At 44.8% G+C, this 14132-nt stretch overlaps 3 protein-coding genes across 3 annotated transcripts; 1 reads left to right on the top strand and 2 right to left on the bottom strand.

The window, feature by feature from the left end:
- Positions 1-194: 194 nt before the first annotated feature.
- On the bottom strand, positions 195-2577 carry ATNIH1004_009175 (Zn(II)2Cys6 transcription factor domain-containing protein; the record flags this gene model as incomplete). Its single annotated transcript, XM_033573773.1, has 5 exons — positions 195-931; positions 1356-1466; positions 1662-2167; positions 2222-2296; positions 2435-2577. The coding sequence occupies 5 exons, from the start codon at positions 2575-2577 to the stop codon at positions 195-197; spliced, it is 1572 nt and encodes a 523-aa protein (XP_033424325.1).
- Positions 2578-4152: 1575 nt separating this feature from the next.
- ATNIH1004_009174 (uncharacterized protein) lies at positions 4153-5147 on the bottom strand (the record flags this gene model as incomplete). Its single annotated transcript, XM_033573772.1, has 2 exons — positions 4153-4927; positions 5131-5147. The coding sequence occupies 2 exons, from the start codon at positions 5145-5147 to the stop codon at positions 4153-4155; spliced, it is 792 nt and encodes a 263-aa protein (XP_033424324.1).
- Positions 5148-6429: 1282 nt separating this feature from the next.
- Positions 6430-8555, top strand: ATNIH1004_009173 (uncharacterized protein; the record flags this gene model as incomplete). The annotated part of the gene is made up of 7 exons (XM_033573771.1): positions 6430-6614; positions 6662-6863; positions 6936-7187; positions 7240-7346; positions 7403-7713; positions 7798-8241; positions 8500-8555. The coding sequence occupies 7 exons, from the start codon at positions 6430-6432 to the stop codon at positions 8553-8555; spliced, it is 1557 nt and encodes a 518-aa protein (XP_033424323.1).
- Positions 8556-14132: the final 5577 nt, after the last annotated feature.

The raw sequence follows: 14132 nt of genomic DNA, 5'->3' as shown, positions 1-14132 counted from the left end.
GAACCCTGCCTGAGGCACAAGGACGGCTTTATTCACCATTGATCCCACAAAGTAGAGATTTCCCACAGTTCCTGTACGATAGAATTCTTCGTTTCTTCCTTCCTTCTCTACGTGTGATGTTTTGTTGGTTGCCACCTTAGATGCAATCATACATTTTACCAAGGTGTACAGGATCGTCACACCTGGAGTTTGTATCATGTACTAGGTATGTCATAGAGAGCATTATTTATTAAGAGATCACTCCAGAGCATGTCGTTTTCGATGCCCTCAATTTCCACGGCGATAGAGCTTAGTTGTGCACAATGGTCAGTAGAGCTAATGGGCCCCGGAGCAATGGAAGGGTTCCTGTTCAAGTTCTGGAATCCAGGGCAGCGGGACTGCCCATTTTCTCGACCAGAGAAGGCTTTGCCACCTGGTTCATCAAAATTTTGATGTGCACGGATACCATCGCGAACCGGAGCAGGATGACCCTTTGCTGACGTGTACGAAGCTTTTACAGATTCCATAATTTTAGGAAACATTGCAAAGAGGCAACTACTTTGCGACAGCCCGTCTGGTTGAATGGACTTCAGGCGAGAAGTCAGCAAAGTGAGATATACTTCGAGGTCCACGGTTACTTGAGCGATATCTGTGTTCCATTCAGGCACTTCTGAGAGTCCAACAGATAGCCTGTATAGCACAAATAGTGCCAAAATAACCTGGTACCAAATTGCAATTGGCAAGACGCTGTACTCTTTGGTGGGAATTGCAAGGAAATTATCCAGATATTCTTTGGTAGAACTGACACATTTCACCAAGTTATCAATGACCATCGGAGGCGCAGATGGCATTTCTGAATCCTTTGAACCTCTCGAAAACAGTGGTCTTCTCTGACCGTATTGATAGACCAGACCCATTTCGTGAATTCTGATCTTGACAGCATGGTAACCATCTATTAGAAGGGCTAAAAATAGTCAGCTAACCAGGAGTTTCAAAGGCATGAAACACTTATACCAGAACGTTGAAGGCTTATCGTTAGACCAGACCACCATTCTTCCAAACGTGTGATCAATCTATCAGTATGTGTGTGCATCAAAGGCCGATGAAGTTGAAAACTGTCTAATTGATAGGTTTTGTAGACTTCCTCGGAAAAGCTCTGAAGCTTGATCAACGGGTATATTAATTGGTCAGTTTCAAATTCCCGCTCTTGTTGCAGCATCAAAGCGCATTGCAGCATGCACTCAGAGAACTGAAAATTGTTCGGCTTTCCCGTGGCTAGTGAAATACTTGTTCAAGACATCAGCACGTTGCTGCTCCATAAGAACGACACGTATCGCCTTACATGGTAGAAAGATAGTAGCAGCCTAAATATGTACGGCATGCTTCTCGGCTGCAAAGTTCACTCTGTCCTGGTTGTTGGGAGCTCGAAGGGGAACCTTGCAAATGGGTGCCAGTTCGTTGGTCGAGGACATCAGCAGTCCTTTGATCTAAACGAAGCTCAATAGCCATACTGATCGCAATTTGCAAATATCGATAGGTTTGCTGGCTTCGTGGGATTAAGTGGAAATGAAACCTTAGATTGGTCAGGTCCGATATTAAACAGAGGCAATGCGTTGGGGGCATTAAAGTATACCAGGCAAGGTGTACTAGTAATCCTTGGAGTAGATCAATATCTTTCTCACCAGCTATGACGACCCGATGACTAATGATTTCTTTTATTTTCCCAATTAGGGCATTTTGTAAGTGAGGATATTTGGACGAGGAGCTTGCGACAACTGCAAGCAATAGAAACGGCCTATCCTCGGCCATTGAAGTGGCTCTCATACCCTCTGGGAGCAGCACAAACGGGAAATAAGATTTTATTCCGCGGAAGTTGTCAAGATGATGCTGTAGCACGGATGAACTAAGCCCCAGATCAGTGATCCACGCGTTTTCCACACTATCCGAAAGCTCCCATGCCATCTCGGTAGCATTGAGGTTTTTGCTGGGCCTAAAAGTTTCGATAAAATTATCTGTCAAGCGTTCCTGACCTATTCCTTCTGTTGTTAGGTGAACTTGGCTTTGGTTTTCAACATATTCTGCAATTGCTGAGGGCTTAGAGCTTGGGGTGATAGAATTTGCGACGTTAGCAGGTGCGTCAAGTCGACCGAGGATATAAGTAAGTTTAGACTCGAGATCGACCAGTCGCCTTTTATTCTTACTATTAGTGACGCTAAGATCCCCGTAGATGATAAGAACTCACGGTGTCTTCCGTTGCGGGGGTCGAGGAGGCCGTTTCGACTCCGGAACTATGCATTGAGACTGAGATCTTGCGCATCTATTCATACGGAGTGTCAGTTACAAATTCGCACGTTGATCTTCTCGACAAGATGTCAAGTTCATAATCTGCACCACAGTACTGTTCATCTCCAATGATCGGTATAGGAAGATGCTAGCGACCGACACACCGACTTACTTGGTACAAGGCTGTCCTTCCTCAAGTCGAATACATTTCACTTTCAGAACACGGCATTTTTCGCATGCAAGCGACATTCGTTTCGACTGGCGCTGCTTGGCAGCGTGGACATCACTATTCATCGATGCTAAATCGCTCTCCATGGTTTGTCTAGACATGTGGGAATGTGAATCCGTGAGGCTGAGGGAGATTATATCTTACTACACGTGAGATGTTTCAGCTGACAAATACGTCGGGGGATAAGTTAGGTGGCGAATTGCTTCAAGATAAAGCCTTGCCAGTGAAAATCTTCTATAAGAATTTAGAGTCGTGACTATATTTAGAATCTGATTCTGGTATCTTTTGTCAAGGACTCCGAGTCGTAGCTGCTCTAACCCCCTGTAGATAGCACAGCTTCAACCTGGTGTCGCCCCTTGTCTAGTTCTTCAAGCGATGTCCTTCGTTAAAATGGAATCTATTTAATCATCAGACCCACGCCGTGACATCTTTATTAATCTGTGGGTCTTTATTTTAGTCTTATTATTTTTATAACCAATATAAAAGCGCAGTAGTCTAATCTGAATACTGAATTTTAAGCCGTATTTTATATTTACTGTTGGAAATCAGGATGCCTAAGGCACATTTGTATATCCTAGTCCCGCAGCGATGTGATATATCACATTCAGGGGCTAAGGGACACGTAGACATGAGGAAGCGTTTGTCTACGCTCTCTCTCGTAGATAGAGAAAATATACTCACCAAGCGATACTAGATAGCACGATAGTTTTAATATACTATCCAGTCACCGCTATCCAAGCACCTCACAACATAGCTTCTTCCCCCGAGATCTCAACATTTACTACCCATATATTTTATCAGTCTATTATTTATTATTGTCAGAATAAGCTAGTCTAGATCGGGACGTCATGTGAAATATATATACTCAATATCTCTCATAGAGGGTTTGGGCAGAACATCCTTCTGAATACAATCAATTCAGAACCCCCACAAAATCGATCGAACAATTGTGCGTGTCTATCGGCACGTTCATCTAATAATAAGGAGCCATTTAACTATAAATTGGCTCCAGTCAATCATCTGACTTGGCCGCCATTCTTATTGGCTACCACTTCACCTCAGTGGCTTTATTCCCGGCCTTTCCCCACAGAGCGTATCGTCATCTGCCAAGACTATAAATGCAAGAAAACTTCCTCAATAAAATTCGATCTCGACTGTCAAATTTCCTTCAGTTACCATCACAGCTAGCATCATTAGAGCGTGTTCATCCTTATCCGGTCGCATGAAAAAAAACCATTCCAAAACAGGGGATTCCATCCTATTTCCCTAGGCGATACCTTCAATTCTTGTCAAGATAATATCTTGACAAAACTTGGATTCCACAGGTTGCCAAGCCAGGAATTGAAGTCAGCTGTCAATCGCAGTCATGCACTAACCTAACTGATAATGTATGTATCAAAGAGATTTAGCGCTCAGTGGGATTCGACAGGATACGGATATAGAACATCACTACACACCAAACGGTTGCCTTAAAAGATAAGAATAGCTGGTGCAGTTCAGATATAAAAGGGGTATATTGTATATTGAACGCTAGCGTAGTGTTATCATAGGAGGGATGCAACTTCGGACGCTCTTCTCAGCCATAGTCTACCCGGTCGATTGTCTTTCAATATATCATTCTTTGCTTTCTGGACGCCTCTTCTACACCCACTGCAACTAAGTTAATCACTATTACCTCCCCGGCATTGCTCAGCAGGGGCCTTCCCTGTTAACTCCTTCACGGACCTCATCTCCTTCTCGACCCCAATGCGTTGCTGCGCTACGTCACACAGCTCAAGGTTCCCACACTCACACTCCCCTTTCCTGAGCCATCGGTATGTGATGCTCCACCGGTCGGCCCGTGCCCTCACCGTTCCATCCACCAAGGTATCAGTCTTTCGCTTCCTGATGCCATGAGTCCAATGCAGTCTCGCGTCACCCGTCATCTGCATCATACTCCGCGGGGTTAAATCAACGTCGACCTGCTGGCCGCTCTTGCCCTTGCGGAACTGCATAACGACCGGGGCACCCAAAGACAGGGCGTACAGCTGATCATAGGCCTTGTGCGTATCTACATGCGGTGGGATCCCAGAACCCGGAGGATAGTGTTGTAGACAGACCTGGTCCGGTGGTCGTGCCTCAGTGGTTGGAATGAGTGGCTGGAGCCAGTCTGGGAACTCCTTGTACGGGATATCGGGGTCGATTCCAAATGTTTTATAGTCGAAGGTGTAGCCGTAGTGAAGGGACAGTCGGCCAGCGCGAGCGGGCCATTCTAGCTCGTTGAGAAAGATGGAGATGAGCCGTTGCTCGTGGTCTGGGTCGACAAAGTCATCTTGCCAGAGGATACCCCGTGGCTCAATGGGTAGCTCCTTGAATTCCCCCACCATGCCCTGTCGCGGATGATGCGGGTGGATGAAAGGTTGAATAATCGAACGCAGAAAATTTTGTTGCACGTGACTGTGGTCACATGGGACCCAACCGGCCATCGGTACTACAAAGTGAACCAGCCATGATATACGTGCGACACAACAACATGCATTCTCGGAGCGAGGCAGCTATACCTGGTGCAAGGTAGACTTTGCCCCCAAGTACATTAGGGGGTACTACTAAAAGAGATTGGATGGTTATGAGTAGGTTTTCTTTTACTCTCCCTTTCTTACGATGTCCGTTTGTTCATCTTCGGGGGCTGACGTTATCCTAGATGTGACACTTTTGGACGACATTTCGCACAGTTTGTTAGATGACTAAGGGATTATTGACTAGTAATCCTTTATAAGTTCAAATAATCAAGAGCTGTCTCTCTTTTGCACTTTCCTAGGATTAGTAAGGTCTAGGTTGAATTTGGAACTAATGCGGTAGAGCAGATTTTGTACTAGAGTTTGAGTAATTATTAAAAGTGCCATCCGAATTCTTCCTTCAAATATTAGAGTTAGTTTAGTCCGAATCTTCTTTATCCACCAGATCAGAGTGTGTTAACTGGAAGAATTTCCTGCCCGACTCACTGTCCAACAGATATTTCTCCCAGGGATCACCTTGTCAAATACCGGTCCAGGAGGACCATCCTCCCAACTAAGCATAATCTTAATTATCCAAAAACTCCTTTTCAACTTCGACACACCCCTGAACAGTAACATTCTGCTTTCCGTCCTGATAAATGACCACTAACTGGTGCGCCTCGAATGCTTCCTTGTCCAAAATAAAAATCCAGATTATAGAGATAGAGTGCAAAAATAATATCACAACTAGATGTCCTTGAGTAATAAATTGGGGTCCTGCTTTCACTATATTAAGCTACAGCGTGCGGAATTGGAATTTACAATGTCACACCCACAGTTACAGACAATCACTCCGTCTCCGACCTGGAATTTCTGGTTAGATGGAGGCTGGCAAGCATACACCTGACTCACTTTGATAGGACCCCGCGCCCCTCCCCCTGCTCCCAGCCCCCACAAATACTACGTATTAGCGGTACACTTCAGCAGAGAAGTGATTGCCGCCGTGGGGAACGCGTGATATAGGCTGATGTGCAGTTAAGTCAGGCACATACGACCACAGGGTGTGGAAAACAGGGCTTCCCGTCCGCTCAGCCGTACTTAAGCCAGATGAATCCGCACGGTCAATCCTCGAAGAGCCCTTGGCTCCAATATAATTGTGAAACGAGTCTTGGACTGGGTGCTGGTGATATGGGTGCTCCCTCTATAACAAGTAGCACCAGGAGCACCAGGTGGTGCTGCTGCTAACACCGGAAAGGAAAGTGAGGAGCACCAGGGGGTGTTGCGGGACAGGTAGGAAAGTAGAGATCCGAAGTTAGGCTGATTGTCGTAAATATAATAATAAATAGGTCGAGAGCCCTTGAGTCCATTCAGTCTGTGGTTGTATTTTCTGAATTCGTCGGTCTGTTCAACAGCCTCCTGGAGGGACTGGAGTTATTCTTCCCCTCAATCACCACGTGATATCACATGACCATGATAGCCGAAGAACGCCGCCTTCAACTTGTCGAGGAACAACGTCGCCTTGCTGCTTCTCGTGGTTTTACTATTGATTACCAGCAAGTGCAAGAAAGCCAGGAAAATGTTATTTGTCACAAAGAGCTTGCACCTACTACCCACGAGAAATATGACCGGGCAGTAGAAAACTGGACACTGTAAGTACACTCAGAGAGCTGTCTATTCCCTTTCTCACCGATTATAGCTGGAGACTCTCACGGAATGAGTCGAGGGAAAAGAACTTTTCCAAGGACGAGCCAGACCCTTCACCTCAAATCCTAAAATCGTTTGCCGAATACTATATTGCTACTCGCAGAAAACTTCCGTCCCGGAAGTCAGCATGCCATAATCTGACCAGCTTTACTTCACGTTGGGAACGCGAAACATCGCGAACCTTGCCTCTTGACGTAAAAAAGGACGTCTTGAATGTATTGTCCTATGCCTCTTGGACATAAGCCTAGCGCTGACTCGAATTTTAGTATATACGGAACGTACTCACAGCGAAATATGGGCTCCCTACCAAACCGAGGGAACGAGCCTTAGTAACGGCCCAGGACATTGAGTATCTGCTTCGCCACCTGTTTGAGAAAGACAACCATGACTATATACACGAACGAGCCAGAGTCCAGACAGGATCTTCACTCTCCCTCTTTGCCGGCTCGGGAGCCCGGGCAGGTGCTATCGTTGAGTCAAGTTCCTATCGAAACTCAAATGAGTGCCTCTATTACAGGGTAAGTTTCTACCCGGCGACGTGTGAAAAGTGTGGCTGACCGTACAATTTAGCACCTGACTTTTAATTTGAAATGGAGTAAGAATGGGCTCATTAAACGGTGGGTGACCATTGATCCCGAATTCTTAAAAGGATGGCGTTACCGAGACGATACCACGTTGTAAGTTATAGAAGAGTCCTATTATTTTTCTCGATAGCTTACCCGGCCGAACCTAGGCCCAAAAATTGGTTCCGAGAACATCCTGTGCTGGGAATGAATTTTGTATTCTGGGTAATTGTTCATGGTATTGCAGATGGCGCATTTAAGGGAATCTCGTCAGTCGACGATCTCTTGGGAAAGCGACCGCCTGTGGGAAGAGAGTCGTGGACCCTGCAATGGTCTGAATCGGCAAGAGATCTTCCATTCTTCCGCATGGTCTCTCCCAAAGGGCCTAAAGCAGACAAAGCGTTGACGTTTTCGTCCCTACATCATAACTACACCGAGCTGGCTGAGCGAGACGGATTCAAAGATGTGCTACGAGTCCACGGTATTAGGGGCAATGTTGCTAACAAAATTGACCGTATGATCTAATCAAGGAATGCTTTTTCCTAATGCTAACTTTTGTGTCCAGCCAAGGCATCCGAGGCTACACGAGGCCAGGCGCTTGACCATCAAAACCATGACACTTATCTTAAGTACCAGTCGGCACTGAAGTCTCTGGACGTACAAGCTTTGTTCTACGATCTGGACCCGGATTATGAGTGTCGCGACATGGAACAGAGTATGGCCCATCATCGAGATCCAAACGTTCCACAACACCTTAACGCCGCCGCCCTTGCTGAGTTTGAGCGTGATGAAGAGGTTGTATCTCTGAATGAGAGAATCGCAGAACTTACCAAACAAATTGCGGGACATCCCGAGTTGCATAAAACCCTTGTCGTCGAAAGAAACAGACTCTACAGTAAGAAAGCAAAGAAGCTTGAGACTAAACGGTCGGAGTTCATTGCACAATGGTGGGATGCTTCTTATGATGAGTATATTGCCGGAAACGACTTCACAGAGCGCGATACGACATGTTTGTTTGATATATATAAGAAATATATGCCAGAAAGATCCCGCCTTAGTGACAACCTCTTCAAAGAGGTGCCCCTTGATAGTGATAAGGGAAGGCAATGCTTACACGACATGGTCGCATTATGCACGTCAACTGAGAGGGTAGCATATTATCCTGGACTGACACCTACAGAAGGGCGATGTCCAGTTTGCCAGAGACAAATGGAGAGGTTTGGCTCCTACTTCTACGGCTAAAACCTTTGGCGCTAATTTTACATAGCTTTGCTCTACAAGACCGTGCGAAACATCTTCTGCAATGTCGAAGGAAATCCTTAAATGCTGCTCCCTATCAGCAAAGCTACCGAAATGGCAAGAGAGCTCATCGCCGCATTCGACGCACCTTTGTTCAATTTTGTTATATTTGTGCCGAGCTATTTCACAGCGAAGAAGAGTGGAACAATCACTGTCATTACCATTTACAGAACTTGCAGCCGCGATGCGGGATCCTGACATTTCGATACACATTGGTAGCCGCCGGGCTTTGCCCGTTTTGCTTAGGTGATGAGAGCAAGGGTCCGGCTGAAAGATTCAAGCAGTGGCTGGCCAAAGCGACGCTTTTAAACCACATTGATGACCATATGAGGTCGCATCAATCGGGAAAAACAATCCAGTGCCCACATCCGTTGTGTCAGACAAAGGAGTATGACGGAATAACAGGCCTTCGGCGGCACTTTTTCGATGTGCACTCTCTTACAGAACCTCGTTCGAACTGCGTTACTCGAAAACGACGCTGGCCATTAGAGGAGGAATCCTGCAATGGTGTAGCGTTAGAAAATATGGATCAAAAGAGACCCTGTAAAGCACATATTAGTGACAGTGTGTGCAATCTCGGTTGCTGAGATAAAATACATGCGAGGATCGGTTCAAAACAATCGAGGTCACGAGTATAGGATTGCTTTCGTACAGAAAGTGAAATTATCTCGGGCCATTGATGAGGGAACCGCGTTTTATACAAAATGCCAGCGGAAGTACAATGCCGGATATGGAGTACCCCATCGTTCCAACGGCTTCATGCTTATGGACATAATGGCAACCTCACCACTGAAAAGTATGCGAAATGGGAGGAACGATTGTCCAAGTTGAGGCGCTTGACAGAAGAATGGGATTCCCGGGGGAATTGCCAAGCAGTTACTGGACTAGCATGGGTTGCTATATAGGTTGTAAATGGGATTCGAAATATTATGAAAGAAATATCGCGTTGATAGTAGGCATGGTATCCCTGCTCTCTAGATAGCCGTACCAGCTATACCCAACATTCGAGAGGGTGATATTTTTTTGTATCTTTTCCTGGAGCTAGTCAAAAATTGTCAGCTTCTGGTGATGGGGCGATATAATTTGATGGACTCTGTTCCGACGCCGCAGGGCCGGAGCCTGAGGCCAGTGGCAAATCTACATGGGTGACTAATGTTGAAACGTCGAGTTGTCCCTCTGCTCCGGACACGAGCCATTTGTATCTCACCAACAGCATTTGAGGAAAAGAAAACGAAGTTTTCTAACTTAATGTGGTCCCGGCTCCCTCATAGTACTCATATTATATGATCCGTCACCCTAAACTGGGAGAGGTCGACGACCTTCCAACCATGATCGACCTTCCAACCCAACCATGGTTGGAAGGTCATCGCTTCATCCATCCATATGGCTGGCCCCCCTTTACGCTGTTCCCCCCGGTCGGCATTTACTGGAGGTGTAAACGTCATAGAAAACTATACCTGTCCTTGGCAATACTGTAATCGAGACACCTGTCGCCACAATACCACTTTCTCAAATTCAAAAGGCAACGATCTCATTATCAAGTCGGCCCATAAAACGAATCAGATTTATTATAACCTTATCTTCATTCATATTTAAGCTTAGTCGTAGCTCTAGGCCATAATCAGCCGTCAATGCTGGGACAACGAAGCTTTCTAGGTCGGTTGCCACCTGAGGTTACTAGTTTATTGTTCATACAATTTCTGCTTGTTCAAGGTCTTATTTTATCAAAAGCGTAGGTGCACAACTACAAGTGTAGTAATGGAATACTATTATTACAGTGCGGCCAAGAAGGCAAAAGAGAAAATAAAGTAAAAATAAAAAATCTCAAAACAACAGCCATGGTAGAAGTTTAATTTAAAGAAATAGGAACCTTGGATACTAGTGCCAGCTATATAATATTGTCCATATTTTGGTAGTGTGGACATTTAAAGACTGTCGTCGGCCCTAAGAATCTGACTTACCGGTCTTCATGCTCTTCAAGTTTACCGTCTATGGGATGTATAGAAAAATTGATTAATGTGTAGTTAGCATACCACACAGCTACTGGAATGGCTGGACCTGCGACTCCTTTTCAGGTGGAGGTTTGGATAGAGTACGGAATCGGTGTTCTCATCCTGCTCCTCAGAATTTTCGCCCGATTGATGACAACCAGATTTGGGATATGGGATGGCGATGATTATTTCACTATTCTTGTGCTTCTATTTTGGACTGTAAGTACCCACAGACACTATAACTCTCACTAATCTAACTAGTTAACAGGCACAGTTAGTTATGTTGGAGCTTATTGGTATAATAGATCACCTATAATATCTGACAGATTAAGTGACTAATTTTCAAAATCAGGTCGCTATGGATCTAATATTGGGTGGTCTGCTGACCAACGCGCATTATTTAGTGATACTGAGATCTACCGTCTTCAGATAGGGTCGAAGTGCTTACTTGCTGGCTGGTGCTTCTATGTTACAATGATCTGGTGCCTGAAGGCATGCATGCTGTTTTTGTACCATCGCATTACGTCTGTATCCTATTGTTGCCATAAATGCCACTATTCTTCTTCTGCTAACTATTTAAAGTCAAGGACTTATCCAGATAAAACTTGTTAAGTGCAGTGCAATTTTGTGTGCTTGCACATATATATCTGTAATTATAACAATATTCGTGCACTGCCGGCCTTTTTACAAACACTGGCAGATCTATCCAGACCCGGGTGGTACGTATATTTTTAAAGTTTATCAATGCATACCTAGGTTGCCATGCTGAAGCTATCTAGTTGAATGCACAACTGATTTCACGAATTATATTATTGTTGCAGCGACGAATGTAGTGTACATCTTCCCTTATCTATATTTCCTGTTAAAATATACTAAAACTCGCAGGACTGATGTAATCCTTGTCTACATTCCTATTCCTTTAATAGCCCAACTTAAAGTTAGTCTGTTACGGTATGTCTATATATACAATTCAATCCAAGAAATATTTGGAGAATATTTGCTTATATACTATTTTCTATCATTACTTAGAAAACTGGCAGTTGCTGCCTTGCTTTGCTCCGGAATTTTCATTATAAGTGCTGCCCTAATGCGCTGTATAATGTCATTGAAGAATCTGAACAGCATCAACGAGAGCACAGTTTGGGCAAACCGGGAGGGTGTCAGTTAACAATTTCGCATAATATAGACTTGCAGTTACTAACATGGCTCCTAATTAGGTTGTTGCTATTTTAGCTATTAATGCTCCGTGCATCAAGCCTATCTTTAATATTTCTACCTGGAGAAGACAGCTAAGGAAGGATACTGAACTCGGTCAGAAAATCCACGTGAACACTGCATTTGAGATCATCGAGGTTGAAGATGTAAAAGAAATACCGAGACTAGTCGAGCAGATCCATCCCACCTCCTAGCGGTACTATGTCACCAGTATCCATCAGGCTTCGACGGCCCCCAGTTTCTAGAACCTATGAGGAAATCAAAAGCTAAAAAGCAGTACCAGTGGATATACCTGAAATATAGCATCATCACAGTGAAGCAAGTGCACTAGCACACAGTATACAAGGCGTCCGTTACCTGATTAATTATCTTAAACGGAAAATATTGGATGTTATGCTTCCTTTTACCAGGAGGAGTAGCTTCATACGGGATAGACAGAGCACCGATAAACATTTTGACATAGCAGAAAACGAGTGGTCAATGGCTGAAAAGGATCCGCCATCGCTTGCACACACCGGCATGATGACTTGACCACCCTCCGAAGATGCAACGTTAGAGCACTCGTACCAGACCCCCATTAGTACTTCCCTAGCGAATGACCAGTATATCCTTGCCCGGCAATCCTACTACCCTTACTTATCCACGCCGACGCTCGAGTTCTACCCCCTCCAGAGAACATACCCATGACACCAGTTGCCGTCCAGGAGGCGCCCCAATCGCTGCCCATAATTTGCTCATGGAGCCCCCTATTGAAGTGCGGCATATTCGGTAATAATACATGCAGCAACTGATAATTGTAGGAATAGAAGATGCAGTTTTATTAAGGGCTAGCCAAGGGTGGTGTAGAAGAGGTTAACATTATAACTAAGACTTTTGATAGGATTTTGGATCTGGCTTATGCTCCTTAACTGGGACTTTAGCAGGGCGGTCATGTTCTTCATAGTCATAGTCAAAGTTTTCTTCGATGTCAACCGAGTGATCATCTTTTTATCTTCGTTATACAACGAAGCAAACTCGTTATTTGTTGAGACTGATGCACTGTTTCCAGCGTCAACACCTCCTGAACCGTCGATCAGGGTATTATGGGGCTGATGTGGATAATAGGGTGGCTGGTGATGGTGGTGTGGCTTCGGCGCAGGCTTTTTCTCCTTAACCGGAACTAGAACAGGGCGGTCATGCACTTCATAGTTAAATGTTTTGTCAATATCAACCGAGTGGTCATCCTGGTCCTTTTCATTATACAAGGATGCGAATTCATTTGTGGAGGGCACAGACGCGCTGTTTCCGACGTCAACCCCACCTGGGCAACTGATACTTTGTGGGATTGGGCTCGCGCTACTGCGGCCAGTATGGCGATGAGAGTTCCGCCGTGAAGTCCCTTCATGTTGGTGGGCTTGGCTCGGATTTACGTAATTAGCTGATGTTGTATATTAAAGTCAGAAGAAGGACCTACTGGTCTTTAAAAGTATAGGGGCCAAAAAAATAAAGGTTGTAAAAGGAATGAATCAATACTGGGTGCCAAAAGACACTCAAGGTTGCAGTCTCATAAAAAGAGACAACCCTGGGCAGCTTTTATAATGCTTCAGATGCTTTACTGGCATACTAAAGTATGCTGGGCATGGGAAATAAACAAATATTGCCGAGATATTGTTTTGCGATAAGAATGCTGCCAAGAAGAGGATATTCGCTCAGAGTGGTTCTGTTAGACCATCACATTCTTCATCCTTTGAAGCTAGGAGGGATAGGTATTGATTAGTACAAAAGGCAGTGTGACCGTTTTATTACCACTTAATATCTGTTAAGTCTATCCCTTGAATAACTAATTGCTGTTTGCCCTTGAAATCTGATGCGAATTCAGTAAGGAGGTTCTATGTTCCGTTGAAATTGTTGTTCCTGTCTTCAGCTTCTGTACAAGGCAAAATTATTAAGGAGTTTGAAGTGAATGGCCAGAGCATTCAGGGAGATGACCGGGGCACGTGGGGCACTGTTTTGTAGATTGCTGCGGTCGAGATTTATACCCAAATTGGCAGGGTTGGGGAATGGCAAATATCGCCCTACATAACCGTTTGGGAGGACCAAATAATTAAGCAAGAGGGCCACTTATAACTTCCATAGCCCAAAGGGATGGCCAAATGTACCATGTTCCTTGGGACATTAAATACGGCATCATGTATTATCCTAAAGCGTACACTTTCTGTGGTTACGCGAGATGCCAGTAGCCTACTGTTAAAGTCGCGCTAAACGGTTGATACAACATCAACACAGGGCGGTTGCTATAGTATGTAACGTTCTTATATTTTATTTGGTTTCCTACGTAGGGCTCACCCGTTTCTATCGTCCACCACTAGACATATCAAGCGATTAGAATACAGGGGTGTCAACAAGCAAAGGATAT

This window comes from Aspergillus tanneri (assembly GCF_003426965.1).
Source record: "Aspergillus tanneri strain NIH1004 chromosome Unknown AapTan_6_pilon_pilon_pilon, whole genome shotgun sequence".
Lineage (NCBI taxonomy): Eukaryota > Fungi > Ascomycota > Eurotiomycetes > Eurotiales > Aspergillaceae > Aspergillus > Aspergillus tanneri.
The sequence above is the reverse complement of the archived record's forward strand: the minus strand, read 5'-3'. Positions and strand labels throughout refer to the sequence as shown.